This window comes from Myodes glareolus, chromosome 18, assembly GCF_982192425.1.
Source record: "Myodes glareolus chromosome 18, mMyoGla1.1, whole genome shotgun sequence".
Classification (NCBI taxonomy): Eukaryota; Metazoa; Chordata; class Mammalia; order Rodentia; family Cricetidae; genus Myodes; species Myodes glareolus.
Window position 1 is genome coordinate 67,725,472 of NC_142043.1, and position 14,457 is coordinate 67,739,928.

General features: G+C 56.6%; 1 protein-coding gene across 2 annotated transcripts in view; it reads left to right on the forward strand.

Annotated features, from left to right (window-relative positions):
• The window catches only part of Grm4 (glutamate metabotropic receptor 4), a 74,154-nt gene extending 61,810 nt beyond the window's left edge, over positions 1-12,344 (forward strand). For both annotated transcript variants that reach the window (XM_087898399.1, XM_087898400.1), the window contains 3 exons: positions 878-1,813; positions 6,182-6,428; positions 11,464-12,344. In XM_087898399.1, the coding sequence (XP_087754525.1) occupies positions 878-1,813; positions 6,182-6,428; positions 11,464-11,513 (1,233 nt within the window). In that variant the 3' untranslated portion in view covers positions 11,514-12,344. The remainder of the gene's footprint in view (positions 1-877; positions 1,814-6,181; positions 6,429-11,463) is intronic.
• Positions 12,345-14,457: the final 2,113 nt, after the last annotated feature.

Below are 14,457 nucleotides of genomic sequence, written 5' to 3' on the forward strand. Positions count from 1 at the left end.
TGTGAGGGATTTGGTAGGGTGACACACTCTGGGAGTGACACACTTCTGGGTGTGACACACTCTTGTGGCGTGACACACTCCTGGGTGTGACACACTCCTGTGGCATGACACACTCCTGGGTGTGACACACTCCTGTGGCGTGACACACTCCTGTGGCGTGACACACTCCTGGGTGTGACACATTCCTGTGGCGTGACACACTCCTGTGGTGTGACACACTCCTGTGGTGTGACACACTCCTGGGTGTGACACACCCCCATGGCTCCCTTTGCTTGCAGCAACTGCATCCTCAGACCCCTGGAACTGATTCAGTTTGAGCCGGATGTAGAGGACTGCTAACCCTGGGCTCTCATAAGTGGCTTCTGATTGCATCTCTGCGCCTCCTTTCAACTGAGCAGGACTCGGGAGTTGCTGGGTGGAAGGGAGCTCAGGGCTGAGCCGTGAGGCTGCTGTCTTCCACTCCACGGGGCATGAGAACCACACGGGAGGGGCTTGTTCACCCAGGCGGATGTCTAGGCAGGTTGAAATGGGCACCATGCTTTCCAGGCCTCGGGGTTTGGAAGCCGGAAGTCCTGGGGTCTTTGCCCTGCACTGATGCTCAGTATGACTTTAGGGCGTCACTTCTAGGCTCTCTAGACTCAGTTTCTCCAGAAGAGTATTGAGAGTTTCAATTCTAGCTAGGTTAGTGGTGTCTGGGTCACATGGGTAAGTTGTCTGATTCCAAAGATCAGCCAGTCAGCTCTGGTGAAGTCAGGAAGCTGGGCGTTTGGCCAGTGATGGACTGATTCAGGTGTGCAGCCAGAGAGTCGATCTCAGGGGTAAGGTCTGGGCGCTGCCAGCATATCCTGAAACAGCTCTGTGGTGCTGTCATTGCCAGATAGAGCGGATGCAGTGGCCAGGGAGTGGCCAGCAGCTGCCACGCTCCATCTGCAGTCTGCCCTGCCAGCCGGGTGAGCGGAAGAAGACGGTGAAGGGCATGGCCTGCTGCTGGCACTGCGAGCCCTGCACAGGGTACCAGTACCAGGTGGATCGCTACACCTGCAAAACCTGCCCCTATGACATGCGGCCCACGGAGAACCGCACGAGCTGCCAGCCCATACCCATCATCAAACTGGAGTGGGACTCGCCCTGGGCTGTGCTGCCCCTCTTCCTGGCTGTGGTGGGCATTGCCGCCACGTTGTTTGTGGTGGTCACTTTTGTGCGCTACAATGACACTCCTATCGTCAAGGCCTCGGGCCGGGAGCTGAGCTACGTGTTGCTGGCGGGCATCTTTCTGTGCTACGCCACGACCTTCCTCATGATCGCAGAGCCAGACCTGGGGACCTGTTCGCTCCGCCGTATCTTCCTGGGGCTTGGCATGAGCATCAGCTACGCTGCCCTGCTCACCAAGACCAACCGCATTTACCGCATCTTTGAGCAGGGCAAGCGGTCGGTCAGCGCACCACGCTTTATCAGCCCGGCCTCCCAGCTGGCCATCACTTTCAGCCTCATCTCCCTGCAGCTGCTTGGCATCTGTGTGTGGTTTGTAGTGGACCCCTCCCACTCGGTGGTGGACTTTCAGGACCAGCGGACACTTGACCCCCGCTTTGCCCGGGGTGTGCTCAAGTGTGACATCTCTGACCTGTCGCTCATCTGTCTGCTGGGCTACAGCATGCTGCTGATGGTCACATGTACCGTGTATGCCATCAAGACTCGGGGTGTGCCCGAGACCTTCAATGAGGCCAAGCCCATCGGCTTCACCATGTACACCACCTGTATCGTCTGGCTGGCCTTCATCCCCATCTTCTTCGGCACCTCACAGTCAGCTGACAAGGTGGGTGGTGGGGGTCAGGGTGCATGGCTGAGTGGGGATTGAGAGCAGGAGCCCAGAGCCCAGGCAGCCCCGTGTGGCACCTTCTGTGACACCTCATTCTGTTTTCTCTCTCAGTTGCAGGGTTTCCCCCTCTGGGGTTTTTATCTCCCATGCTGAGGGCAGGTACAGGCAGATGCCAGACTCCTCTCTGGGGTGCCCTTATGGTGTGGGCCCACGCCCGAGGAAGATGGCAGCTTGAGAAATTGCTCTTGGCATCACCAGCGGAGCGATCCCCGGGAGTCTCTCCTGTGTGTTCGGGCAGGGGTGTCTGGGTTTGTTGCTGCTAGGCCACAACATGGCAGCTAAGACCTCCTTCTCCTTCACCCCTGCCTAGTGAGTTCCTCTCCTCCCAGAGGCCAGACCTCTGCCTTCAGACACTGGGGCCAGCCCTATCCTGGATCCCCACCCTCCCATCCTGGATTCCCCACCCTCCCATCCTGGATCTCCGCCCTCCCATCCTGGATCCCTGCTCTCCCATCCTGGATCCCCACCCTCCTATCCTGGATCCCTGCTCTCCCATCCTGGATCCCCGCTCTCCCATCCTGGATCCCCGCTCTCCCATCCTGGATCCCTGCTCTCCCATCCTGGATCCCTGCCCTCCCATCCTGGATCCCCACCCTCCCATCCTGGATCCCCACCCTCCCATCTTGGATTCCTGCCCTCCCATCCTGGATCTCCGCGCTCTCATCCTGAATCCCTTCTCTCCGATCCTGGAGGGATTTTTGGCTCTGTTTGGCTCTGGAGGGTCACCTCTTGGTACCTGGGAGGAGCTGCTAAGGTGTATCGCCATCGGAGATAACCCCTTCAGAATCCAGACAGGGTAGGGTTGCACCCGGAGCTACATTACAGGCTGCCCTCACCAATGTGGCCATGCTACCCAGCACTAGCCCTTCTCCTAGCCTCCAGATGGAGTCAGAGTGGAGAGACCGAGTTTGAAGTCCTTGCACTTGGTACACCAGTCTCCATAGAAGCTTCTGCAGCCATGGTGTGAAGTTCTGACAAGCCAGAGCTATGGGATACCCCGGTGCAAGCTGGGATGGGATCAGGCTACATTAGGAGCCATGAAATGAGTATGGGGGGGGAGAGAGAGAGAGAGAGAGAGAGAGAGAGAGAGAGAGAGAGAACAAATGTAAGCATGGCCTTCTGATGTGTGCCTGCTCAGCAGTAGATGAGCTATGTCTGAGGTACACAGGACCACTAACGGTCATGAAGGCATGATGTGAGCTGCAGGGTTCACAGCTGTCTGCATGGGGAAGGTGTGTGAACACAGGGGGCAGGTGCTGGTGTGAGCTGTGGGGTTCACAGCTGTCTGCATGGGGAAGGTGTGTGAACACAGGGGGCAGGTGCTGGTGTGAGCTGTGGGGTTCACAGCTGCCTGTATGGTGAGTGTGTGAACACAGGGTCAGGTGCTGGTGTGAGCTGAGGATCCACAGCTGTCTGCATGGGGAAGGTGTGTGAACACAGGGTCAGGTGCTGGTGTGAGCTGTGGGGTTCACAGCTGTCTGCATGGGGAAGGTGTGTGAACACAGGGTCAGGTGCTGGTGTGAGCTGTGGGGTTCACAGCTGTCTGCATGGGGAAGGTGTGTGAACACAGGGGGCAGGTGCTGGTGTGAGCTGTGGGGTTCACAGCTGCCTGTATGGTGAGTGTGTGAACACAGGGTCAGGTGCTGGTGTGAGCTGCGGGATTTACAGCTGTCTGCATGGGGAAGGTGTGTGAACACAGGGGGCAGGTGCTGGTGTGAGCTGAGGATCCACAGCTGCCTGTATGGTGAGTGTGTGCACACAGGGGCAGGTGCTGGTGTGAGCTGAGGGGTTCACAGCTGCCTGTATGGTGTGTGCACACAGGGGCAGGTGCTGGTGTGTGCTGAGGGGTTCACAGCTGCCTGTATGGTGAGTATGTGCACACAGGAGCAGGTGCTGGTGTGTGCTGAGGGGTTCACAGCTGCCTGTATGGTGAAGGTGTGTGCACACAGGGGCAGGTGCTGAGGGTTGCATAGAGGTGGCCGTGCAGCTGTCTGAATGTCTCTGTGTATATGCTTGTGCTGGGGGAACTCCTTCGCCTACATGCTTGTACATCCAGCAGCAGGGAAGGAGTGTAAGGTGTGTGTGTGAGTTCAGGTACATGTGTGCAGGTGTTAGCAGGAGTGCATGGCTCCCCTGGGTTCAGGCTGCTCTAGTGAGCCAGTGATGGCTCTTTTGCCTTAGCCAGGACTCCCAGGGATTAACGGATGTGAGATAGGGTGTACCATCTATAGTGGCCACTCTATTTCGTGTAAGGTCACTGCTCAGCCAACCTTGGACTGGGACTGGGTGTGGCTGGAGAGTCTGCCAGGATACAGGAGGTTCCAGTCCCCACTGGATCAGCCTGAGGGACGGCCCAAAGTGGGCGGAGCTTCTCAGTCCGTCCGTTCTCCCCCCCCCCCCCCCCCCGGGCCTCTCAGAGCCCTGGCACAGAGACAGAGGACTGTGGCTCACACATCCAAGTCCTGTTATCTGTGCTTTGTCTCCCATCAAACCCTGTTCACCACTGGGGGCCCGTGGCTGTGGCTGGCAGGACTTCAGAGAGAACTCCACAAAGAAGCTGCAGTATTGGCGGGCTGCCTGCCTGGTAACAGGATGGTGGCATGGGTCCCAAGGCTGGGAGATGGTTAGGTGGTGAGGTCACTCTGCAGGTTGTCCCTCACTCTGCTGCCTTTAAGAACACCCTAAGGACTGGCTCCCTCCCACACTTCTTCCCCCGACTCAGGCATCACCTGAGCTCTAGAGGACCCGTGGCTTCTCTAGGAGGGATCACCAGCCACCTGCTCCTGGTAGCCACATATGCCTGTACACAGGGGACCCCAGTGGTGCTGAAGCCAGAGACCAGAGCCAGGGTTGGGGGGGAATCTGAGTCCTGGGGCAAGGGGAGAGTCCTGGTGGGCGCCATTCCTTTACCTGGAGGTGGCTAGGGACCCCAGGGAGCTAGAGAGCAGATCTTCCGCGACTTTAACTCTAGTCTGAGCCACTCCGGACCTCTTTGTGTCTTCAGGGAGACTCCTGGGCCGGAAAGGGAAATAACCCAGAAACAATGACTGTGTTCAGCACTAGGTGCCTCTTATAGATGGGGCAAAGGCACACACAGGGCTCCGGGCACATATTACATAGTCCAAAATGCTGCCTACTTTGCCTGTGGGGGCCATAAGCCCAAAGAGGGGAGCAGGCCTGCCCAGCATCTCACTGTGGGCCAGGACAGATGGCAGAACAGACGGCCCCTACTCCTCAGGAGCCCCACGGCTTCAGAGAGAAGGGTGGGCTTGTGTCCTGCACCGCAGGGCTAGCGGTGACTTGTGCAAGCTGCACATCTGGGAGTCCTGGCAGTCTTCCTGGAAGAAAGGAATGTCAGCTGCACTCTGGAGCCGGAACCCAGGCTCAGGGGCATTTCCCGTCCCCTCTATGCCAGCATCTGGGGCCCCAGCTGAGCTGAGAGGGGCAGCCAGGGCCTGGATCACCTGCCAGAAAGGAGGAGGCAGGAGAGAACCTGGGCGGGGCTGTGGCAATTGCCGGGCTCTGTTTGGAGGGCTTCCGCCATTGAAGAATGGATTATCCGACACCCAGATTAATGGGCTTTCATTTTGCTAAACATCTGTCACCGTTAGTGCTGGCGAGCGAGCATGAAATGAGCTTTGGCAGTACTGCCGCCACAGCCGTCTTCCGCTGGGTGTCGTGGGTCCCCTGCCAGGGCCTGTTCCACATGGGCGGCACATGGTGGCTAGTCACTGGATGGGGGGCTGCTGGGAGCCATTCCGAGGGACTAGCGGGTGCTCCTGTCACCCACAGCAGCCCTGTGCAGGGACTGTTGCTATGAAGGTCAGCTCTGGTCCCCAATTCTCCAGGTTGGATATGGGGGTGTCCCACAGGCCTCCACCACTCTATCCCAGACAGACATGCTCCCCACACCCTGCGCATTGTTAACCTTGCCCTTGCCACAGCCCTGTGGGGTAGGTACTATAGTTTTCAGGCCTGTGCTGTACACGAGGAAAGAGGCACAAGGGCTGACCTGTCCAAGTTCACATGCTAGGATGTGAGTCCCGGGAATTCTGAAGTCCCGGCTCTAGACGATGATTCCTTCGGCCGAAGCCGTCAGGTGCAGTGTGGGCCTATCCCAGCTGTATCCATTCCCCGGAACAGTGCTGAACAGGTCAGGGCCCTCTAGGATGCAAGGCAGCTGAGCAGAGCAGGGCGGAACTGAGTGGGGCGGTGAAGCTGGAGCAGGGCGGGGTCAGGGTCAGGTGGGCGGAGTCTTGGCCCGGAAAGGCGGAACTGACCCCCCCCACCTGCGGCCCCCCACAGCTGTACATCCAGACCACCACGCTGACGGTCTCCGTGAGTCTGAGCGCCTCTGTGTCCCTGGGAATGCTCTACATGCCCAAAGTCTACATCATCCTCTTCCACCCGGAGCAGAACGTGCCCAAGCGCAAGCGCAGCCTCAAAGCTGTGGTCACCGCAGCCACCATGTCCAACAAGTTCACGCAGAAGGGCAACTTCAGGCCCAATGGGGAAGCCAAGTCAGAGCTGTGTGAGAACCTGGAGGCCCCAGGTGAGTGTATGGCCTCTTCCCTGTGTCTCCCAGGCCCCACCCCCACCCCCTTCTTGCTCAGGCAGCTACAGGCCTCATGGCTACCTGCTCTCAGGTGGCCATTAGGAGACAGCGGGTGGGGGGTGAGCACAGTTGTCCTGTCTAGCCCTTCCTGGTGGCTTCAGAGAACTTTAGAGGCTCCTTGTGGGCGGCCACATCCTTCTGTGCCAGCTCACCTAGTTCCTGCAGGGTGCTGAGACCCTACCATAACCCTGTTCCCTCTCTCAGTCCCTTTGAGGGAGGGGCTGCCACAGAGGCCCAGTTCCTAGAGTGACCCAGAAGGAGTCTTTGGTTTTGTCTCTAGTGGAGTCTGAAAGACGGGTACCCGAGAACATGGCCATCCTGGGACAGGTGAACGAGGACTTCGACTAATGTCCCCACGGAACATTGCCCCCAGGGGCTTGTAGGAAGTCCCAGTTGAGAGGGTCCTGAGCTGAAGGCCACATACAGAGCCAGTTGGTGGCAACAGGGTCAAGCTTGACCTGGCCTTGATCCCCAGAGGAAGATGAGGCTGGCCTCAACATGGTGTCTTCCCCTGTGCTATGACTTCCCTGTCTCTGGGGTCCCCATCCTCTGTGTGGGGCAATATACCAGGTTTCTGATGTGTCCCCCACCCTGTGTTAGCAGCTTCCCTGCAACATACTTCCCTATTCTTGCGCCGTCTCCTCCTATAGAACCATGTGACCCTTGCCTCTGATCCTGGCCCTTCCTTCATGTTCCGGCTTAAGATGGGAAGGAGCAGGGTGCCCCCCTCCCCAATCCATGCAGTTACATTTGTATTTCTGGCCTGAGCATGGAGACTCCTGGCTCCTTCCTATGGACATTTGCCCAGTCCAGCCCTATCCCTTCAAGGACCTGTGCAGCAGAGCAGAAGCAGCTTTGCACACAGCTCCGCACACAAATGGACAGGCATTCTCACACACACACACACACACACACACACACACACACACACACACACGCATGCATTCACACGCATGCCGTCTATCAAGAGCAGCATGTATCAGTGCTGTAACTCAGGAGGGTGACAGGCACTGTTACACTCAGCCATCAGAAGGAACCACAGGGTGAGGGTCTTTGCAGCGTTCTAATGGCCACACTGGCATTGTCCCTCTGCCCTGCACAAGTCCATCACAAAGTCACAAAAGGAAGTGTGGCAGGTGGGGGGAAGCTAAGTCCACAACCCCCACTCCTTCAAGGGAGGGGCCAGCACCCCCTGCAGCTAGGGCCAGAGGAGGCAGCTCCTTCTGTCCCCTGTCTCTCTCATTGTGACAGGGCTGCAGAGTGATCAATTCCAGGGATAGCCCAGATGAGGGGGTGTGAGAGGGAGGAGTGGGGATGTGTCACGTCCATGGAGCAGGGACATTTTTCACCCTGTCAAGTTCAGGCCACATATCTTTAAACAAACAACAGAATAAATAATTTAGAACCCTGATTGCAGGCAGATTGGCGCAGAATCACAGGGCAACAAGCGGTGGTTGTTAGCCTTGTGCCTCAAGCTGTCTCGCAAATTGCCATATGGTTGGCTGGTGACTGAGAACCCTTGGGAGGGCTGTGCCACACCTTCGTGCCTTCTCTCACAAAGAGGGCACTTCTGCAGCGCCAAGTACCCACCCTGGCCTTGCTGCCACGGCCCCTTTCTGTCCAGCATCTCAGAGCTGAGGGTTTCGTCTGTCCCTGACCTGAGTGCCAGCTGCTGTGTTTTTGTCCCCTGGTTTGCAGGCAGAGAGAGCCACTGCTCCTGCCTGGGGAGGGTTGATTTGTTAGCAGGCTATATGGCTCTTGCTGAGGAGGTCCCCTCCCTGCTGGCTGAATTTTACTGTGTGCCTACTGCTAGCCAACTTGCTGTTCCCATTTCCCAGGTGATGAGACAGACTTTGACAAAGGCCTGGGGCCCCCTGGTTTGCAGCTGGGGGCCGAGACCCCATTCTGCAAGCTCTGGAGTCAGTGATTCAGGTAGTTTAGAGGAAACAGACAGCTCTGGTTAGTGGGACCCAGATGGCCTTGTCACGTACTTTTTTCTTATCCCCTTAACAGCTTCCGATGCAGCAGGGCCCTAGGCATGCATTCCCTGCAGGGGTCAGCTCCCACCACTGCTGAGGTTTCTATCTCAGGCCCTGAGCCGCTGGAGGATCTTGCAGCTGGGAAAGTTTTTATCCATTTGCACAGGGGATGAGGGAGTCTGGGGAGCTGGTTCATGGGAGCTGGGACTGCAAGAAGGACCATGCACTGTGGCTTTGCTGGGGCAATGGTTTAGACGGGGGAAGTGTTGAAAGTTTTAGCAGTCCTTTGGAAGAATAATTCTTGCTTGCTCCTTATAACTATAGGAAGGGAAACTGAGGCTCAGCAGAAAAAGGAGGGAGCCACCTAGGGTTACCCAGGAAGGAGGAAGCTCTCTTCTACTAGAGTGAAATTCTGCATGCTTCTCATCCAGCACAGCCGCCGTCCTGCATCCCAGCTTCTTCTCCTGAGCTTTCCCAGTCCATCTCAGGGCCAGGGTGTCTCCCAGCTCTGCCCCATTAGCCTGCAGTTCTCTTGGTTATCCAGCTCCCTGGAGAGATTCAGGGTTGCTTTGCATACCGCTGTTCTTACCTTTCCCTGAATGTTAGGACATGCTTCCTTCCATTGCACCCGGCTTCTGTTGGATACTTCTTCAGATAGGGCGCCCCCCCACCACTTCAGGTCTCTTGTCCCCTTCTCCTGGACAGGAGAACATTGTTTCTTTAACTGAACTGAACTCTGGTCTTGGTACATCCTGAGGTCCCAGAAAAAGAACCAAGAGGCTCGAATCAGGCAGATATTTATCTCTCGCTAGTGTCTAAGAAGACGGGTGGGCAGGAGTGGGTATGGGCCCAGGTTCCTTCCATCTCGTTGCTCTTTTGGCCCCCAAGAATTGAAAACTGGCTATCTCCAGTGTTTGCTTTCCTCATGAAACAGAAAAGAGAGGGCAGGCGTGCAGGGGGAGCCACTGTGTTGCTCAGACTGTGGTGGAAGCTGCACACCATCATCCTACCTGGCCCCTCATCGCTGTGATAGACACCATGACCATCAGCAACTTGGGGCCGGTGGGGGAAGGGTGTATGCCATCCTAAAGGTTGTAGTCATCATTGAGCTAAGGCAGGAACACAGGGCAGGAGTTGAAGCAGAAACCATGGAGGGAGGCTAGAGGCTACTTACTGCCTTGTTCTCTGGCTTGTGCTTTCTAGCTTTTTTATACAGCTCAGACCTGCCTGCCTGAAGATCGTGTGGCCATGGCGGGCTGGCCCCTCTGCATCCATCATTAGGACAATTCCTCACACACATGGCCACGGGCCAGTCTGGTCTGGGTAATGTCCCAACTGAGGCTCCTTCAAATGACTGTAGGCTGTGTCAAGTGACCCTAACTAGGACACCATCCTCCCTTGGATTTCATTAACAAGATTTACCACGGAGCCTGCTCACCTGCAAGAGAGGCTGGGAGGCATCCTTAACTTGGCAGCCATGTGCCCAGTGTAACAAGGATCAGGGAGGCAGCCTTGGACCTTGGTGCTGCCCTGTCCTGTCCCCTCTCTTCTGGGTCACGTGTCCCTGGCCCACCCCCATGGGTGTTCCTCCCTTTCAGAGGTGAAAGAGTCCCAAGGGAAACACGGCAACTCCAAGATGAGGAGAGCATTTTCCCATCCAAACCCTCTCCACCCTCACCCCAAGCACCCTGTCACTGCCGCTGATGGAGGCCCCCAAACATCTCAAGGCAGGACCAACCAAGCATGTGGCCAGCCTCCTTGTGCCTCTGATCATAGAGGCAACCTTCCCTTGGTCTTACTGGAAGGCCAAAAGGTCTGTACCCTGGTAGGGTAGGGGAGAGTCACATGACTCCGAGAGCTGACGCCATCATCTGGCTGGGATCCTAGGGCAGGATCCTTAAGGGTGCTGTGGCCAGGAAGTGGGAGGACCTCAGAGGTGCCACGTCAGTCTCAACTGGGATGGAGTTCATGAGTGAGGGCCAGAGTGCCCAAAGCAGAGAATGCCTGGTCCACGGCCTCCAGACTGAGGGAACAGGCCACTAGGCTTGGGCAGGATGGGTGCTCCAGGTCTCCAGGATCAGGGACTGTGTCTTGCTTGGGCAGAGGTGGTTGTGAGTCCACTGCTTGTCTCAGCTGCTTGCCAAGCAGGGCCCCCTGATGGCCACCGATTCTTCTCAGAGCAGGGCCCCCGATGGCCACTGATTCCTCTCAGAGCAGGGCCCCTGATGGCCACTGATTCCTCTCAGAGCAGGGCCCCCGATGGCCACCAATTCCTCTCAGAGCAGGGCCCCTGATGGCCACCAATTCCTCTCAGAGCAGGGCCCCTGATGGCCACTGATTCCTCTCAGAGCAAGGCCCCTGATGGCCACCAATTCCTCTCAGAGCAGGGCCCCCGATGGCCACGGATTCCTCTCAGAGCAGGGCCCCTGATGGCCACGGATTCCTCTCAGAGCAGGGCCCCCGATGGCCACGGATTCCTCTCAGAGCAGGGCCCCTGATGGCCACAGATTCCTCTCAGAGCAGGGCCCCCGATGGCCACGGATTCCTCTCAGTCCCACACCACTCCAGGCCACCACTCTAACACACTGAGTGCTTTCTCTTCCCAAATGTCTGGGGCTGAACCCTTGGAAGATTTCCCTTGGCGAATGTTTTAAGATTCTATAATTATATCATGCATCCAAAAAACTATTTTGAGGCACGATAGAGTTAGGAGATGATAGTGGTCTATAGTGGGGAGGTGCTCAAAGACGGGGTCACATCTGAGTGACGTTGTGGGGACGAGGCATGCTCACCTGAGCAAAGTTGTGCCGGGGGAATCCTGTGTGGAACCTGGGGTTGGGGCTGGCAAGAGAGGCAGCTTTGGAGCAGGTGTGTCCAGGACCCAGCTGGGGTACCCCGGGCTGGAAGCCTGGTGGAGTTTCATGGGGTAGTACCTCTAGGGACAGAGGCCTTGGAAGAGGCAGTGTTGACGCCTGACTCTGCTCTCTCTCCAGCACTGGCAACCAAACAGACCTATGTCACCTACACCAACCATGCAATCTAGCTGGGCTGAGCCAAGCAGGTCGAAGAGTCACAACCTCTGAGGATGGTGCATCGGGCCAGGGCCGTTCCTGAGGGCCCTGCTGATGTCCTGCCTGCCCCATGGGCATCCACGAATGTGGCTTGGTGCTGAGGACAGTAGAATCCCCGACCATCACTGCTGGGCAAGCCGTGGTGGGCAGCCAGAGGACGCTGAGAGGCTGGGGCCCAGCCCCAGAGCACAGGGGCTTGGTCTCGAGATCCCAGTCCTGGCTTTTTCTCCTCCTTCTGCCTCCGTCCGTCCTGTTGGTGACCCTGGTTGGTTCTTACCCCGTCTTTGTGTTTCTCTTCCGTACTTCACTCTGCATGTGTTGTCTGTTTGGGCTTTTTCTGCTCCTGCCCTTCCTCGGCCATCTGCCCTGTGCCATGCCTTCTGCTTCCTTGAGTTGCCCCACCCCCACCCCATGTCATTTCTCATGCATTTGCTTTTCTGTCCCGTCAGCCTTACTCTCTTCCAGCCTTTGTTCCCTTTGCTCCATCCACCAACTCTTTCATGTTGCAAAAGAGAAAAAAAGGGGGGGAGGGGATCGAAACACAAAAAAAGCCCAAACAAAAACTAATCTCGAGTGTGTTGCAAAGTGCTGCGTCCTCCTGGTGGCCTCTGTGTGTCCCTGTGGCCTGCAGCCTGCTCGCCCACCCTACCCGTCTGCTGTGTGTCCTGCCCGCCTGCCCGCCTTGCCCCTCCTGCCGACGACACGGATTCAGTGCCTGGGTGTTTGGTGATGGTTCCCGATGTGTAGCATGACTGTTTTTATACTGAGAACATTTCTAATAAAGATAAACACATGGTTTTGCACCTGGCCTGTGTGTCCACTGAGGGCCCCATGCTCAGCCACAACAGGTGGCCAGGGGGCAGAAGGGCAGCGAAATTCAGAAGGCTGCTGGCAGGGGGTGGGGGAAGGCTCAGTGGTGGTTTTAGATCTGGATGGTTGGTATCCCAATAAAGTGAGCAGGACTCTGAATATTCCAGCACCTATTGTGGCTGGAGGGATGGCTTGGTGGATACAGGTGTCTTGCAGAAGACCCAAGTTTGGTTCCCAGCATTCACATCAGGCATAGCTCCATGTTTTAGTGGCTCTGCTGCCCTCTCGTGGAGTTCTTGGGTACTGCATCCACCCATGCACATAATCTACACACATACACATATAATTGAAAATAAGAAATTTCAGCCGGACGATAGTGGTGCATGTCTTTAATCCCAACACTCAGGAGGCAGAGACAGGCAAATCTCTGTGAGTTCAAGGCTAGCGTGGTCTACAGAACGAGTTCCAGGACAGGCCCCAAAACTATAGAAAAACCTTGTCTCAAAAAACAAGCAAACAAAGAAATCTCTAAAGATTTAAGTACCTAGGGGATTATTCTACTGTTAACATTTCTCCTGGCCCCTGCTTCCTCCATATAACGGTGTCCCTTACAGAATTTGGTTCAAGCAGTGGTCCCCAGATCTAGCCTGACTTTCCTATCTCCCAAGTGCTAAGGTACCCGGGAACCATGTCTTGGTACATGGTGCTGCAGGGGTGTGACTCTGCGGGTCTGTATATCTGTCTGTTCTGGATGTCTCCAACTTCTCTGCACACATCTTTGTTGTGTGTACGGGTCTGGCTGCTGTGTGTGTGCTGTTGGCAGGTGTGCACGTGTATGCTGTTGGCAGGTGTGCAAGTGTGTGCTGTTGGCAGGTGTGCAAGTGTGTGCTGTTGGCAGGTGTGCAAATGTGTGTTGTTGGCAGATGTACAAGTGTGTGCTGTTGGCTGGTGACTCCCTTGACAGGCTGGGAGGTAGGCGGGGGCACGACTCAGAGGCTGGGCTCTGCCAGGAGAAAATCAGAGAGTTGGTGGCACAATGAGGCACAATGAGGCCACAGCTGGCAATGGGACTCACCCCTGAGTTCTTGGCACTGCCCCTTCCCCAACTCTCTCACCCTATAGCTAGATGACAGGGATGTGATGTGTCATAGCCCAAGGGACACAGGGTCCCTGGGTAGGGAGGCAGCAGGGACCAGTGTGAGATATGCAGATGAGATCACCGTGGGGTGCACCAGTTGAGGCTCCAGCCCCATGAGCCAGCCCTTATTCTTGGGGCCAGCTGTGTTCAGCCTCTCCCTCTCATCACCAGGCCTGTGTGTGGCACCCTGCACCTGCCAGTGAAGGGAAGAGCCAGAAGGGCTGTCTCCCTCTGACTGTCTGCTAGGATGGCTCCAAGGCCTCTCAGATTCTGCCCAGCGCTGGGCTAGCATGAGGCTTAGTCAGGCAAACCTAGATTGTCGAATTACAGGTGATTTCTGGAAGCTTTCGAGTAAGCAGGCATATGGGGGAAAGGATTGGATTCGAAGGAAGAAAGGCATCTTCTGGGGGACTCCTACAGCGTCCCTGCCTGGGCACCTTGCCTCTCAGCTCTGAGTCTCAAGGCTGGGTAGGTAGAAGGTCTGGCCCAGAGCTACAATGCCAGCTGGGCCCATGCCCATGTGTGGTAACCTCACCCTTGTTCTACAATGGTATCAGCACCTGGTGGGGACTCTGTTCCTCTCACAGTCAGGAGGGGATGGTGGGAGGAGCCAAGGTCAGTCCTCAGTCTTTCCCCCAACCCTGTGAGCAGGCACAGGCCAAGGAAACTCACTTGCCTGGGAGTCATTCTTGGGAAGCCAGACTAAACTCTGATAGGTTGATTCCTGAAGTGGTGACAGCCACACAGTGTTAGTAGGGAAGCCGTGGGCTGCATGCATTCCGAACCCCTAAACCCAGAGTGTGGGCACAGAAAACTGGGGGCCCATGGACCTGAGGCTAGCAGGAGTGACCTGCAGGTCAGGCTGCCCAGCTCTATGGGGAAGTGGGAGGGTCCTGTGTTCAACTGCCTGGGAGACGCCGTCAGGGAAGCAGATGGAAATGCTGGTGAGACCTGCTCTGAGAAGGTGA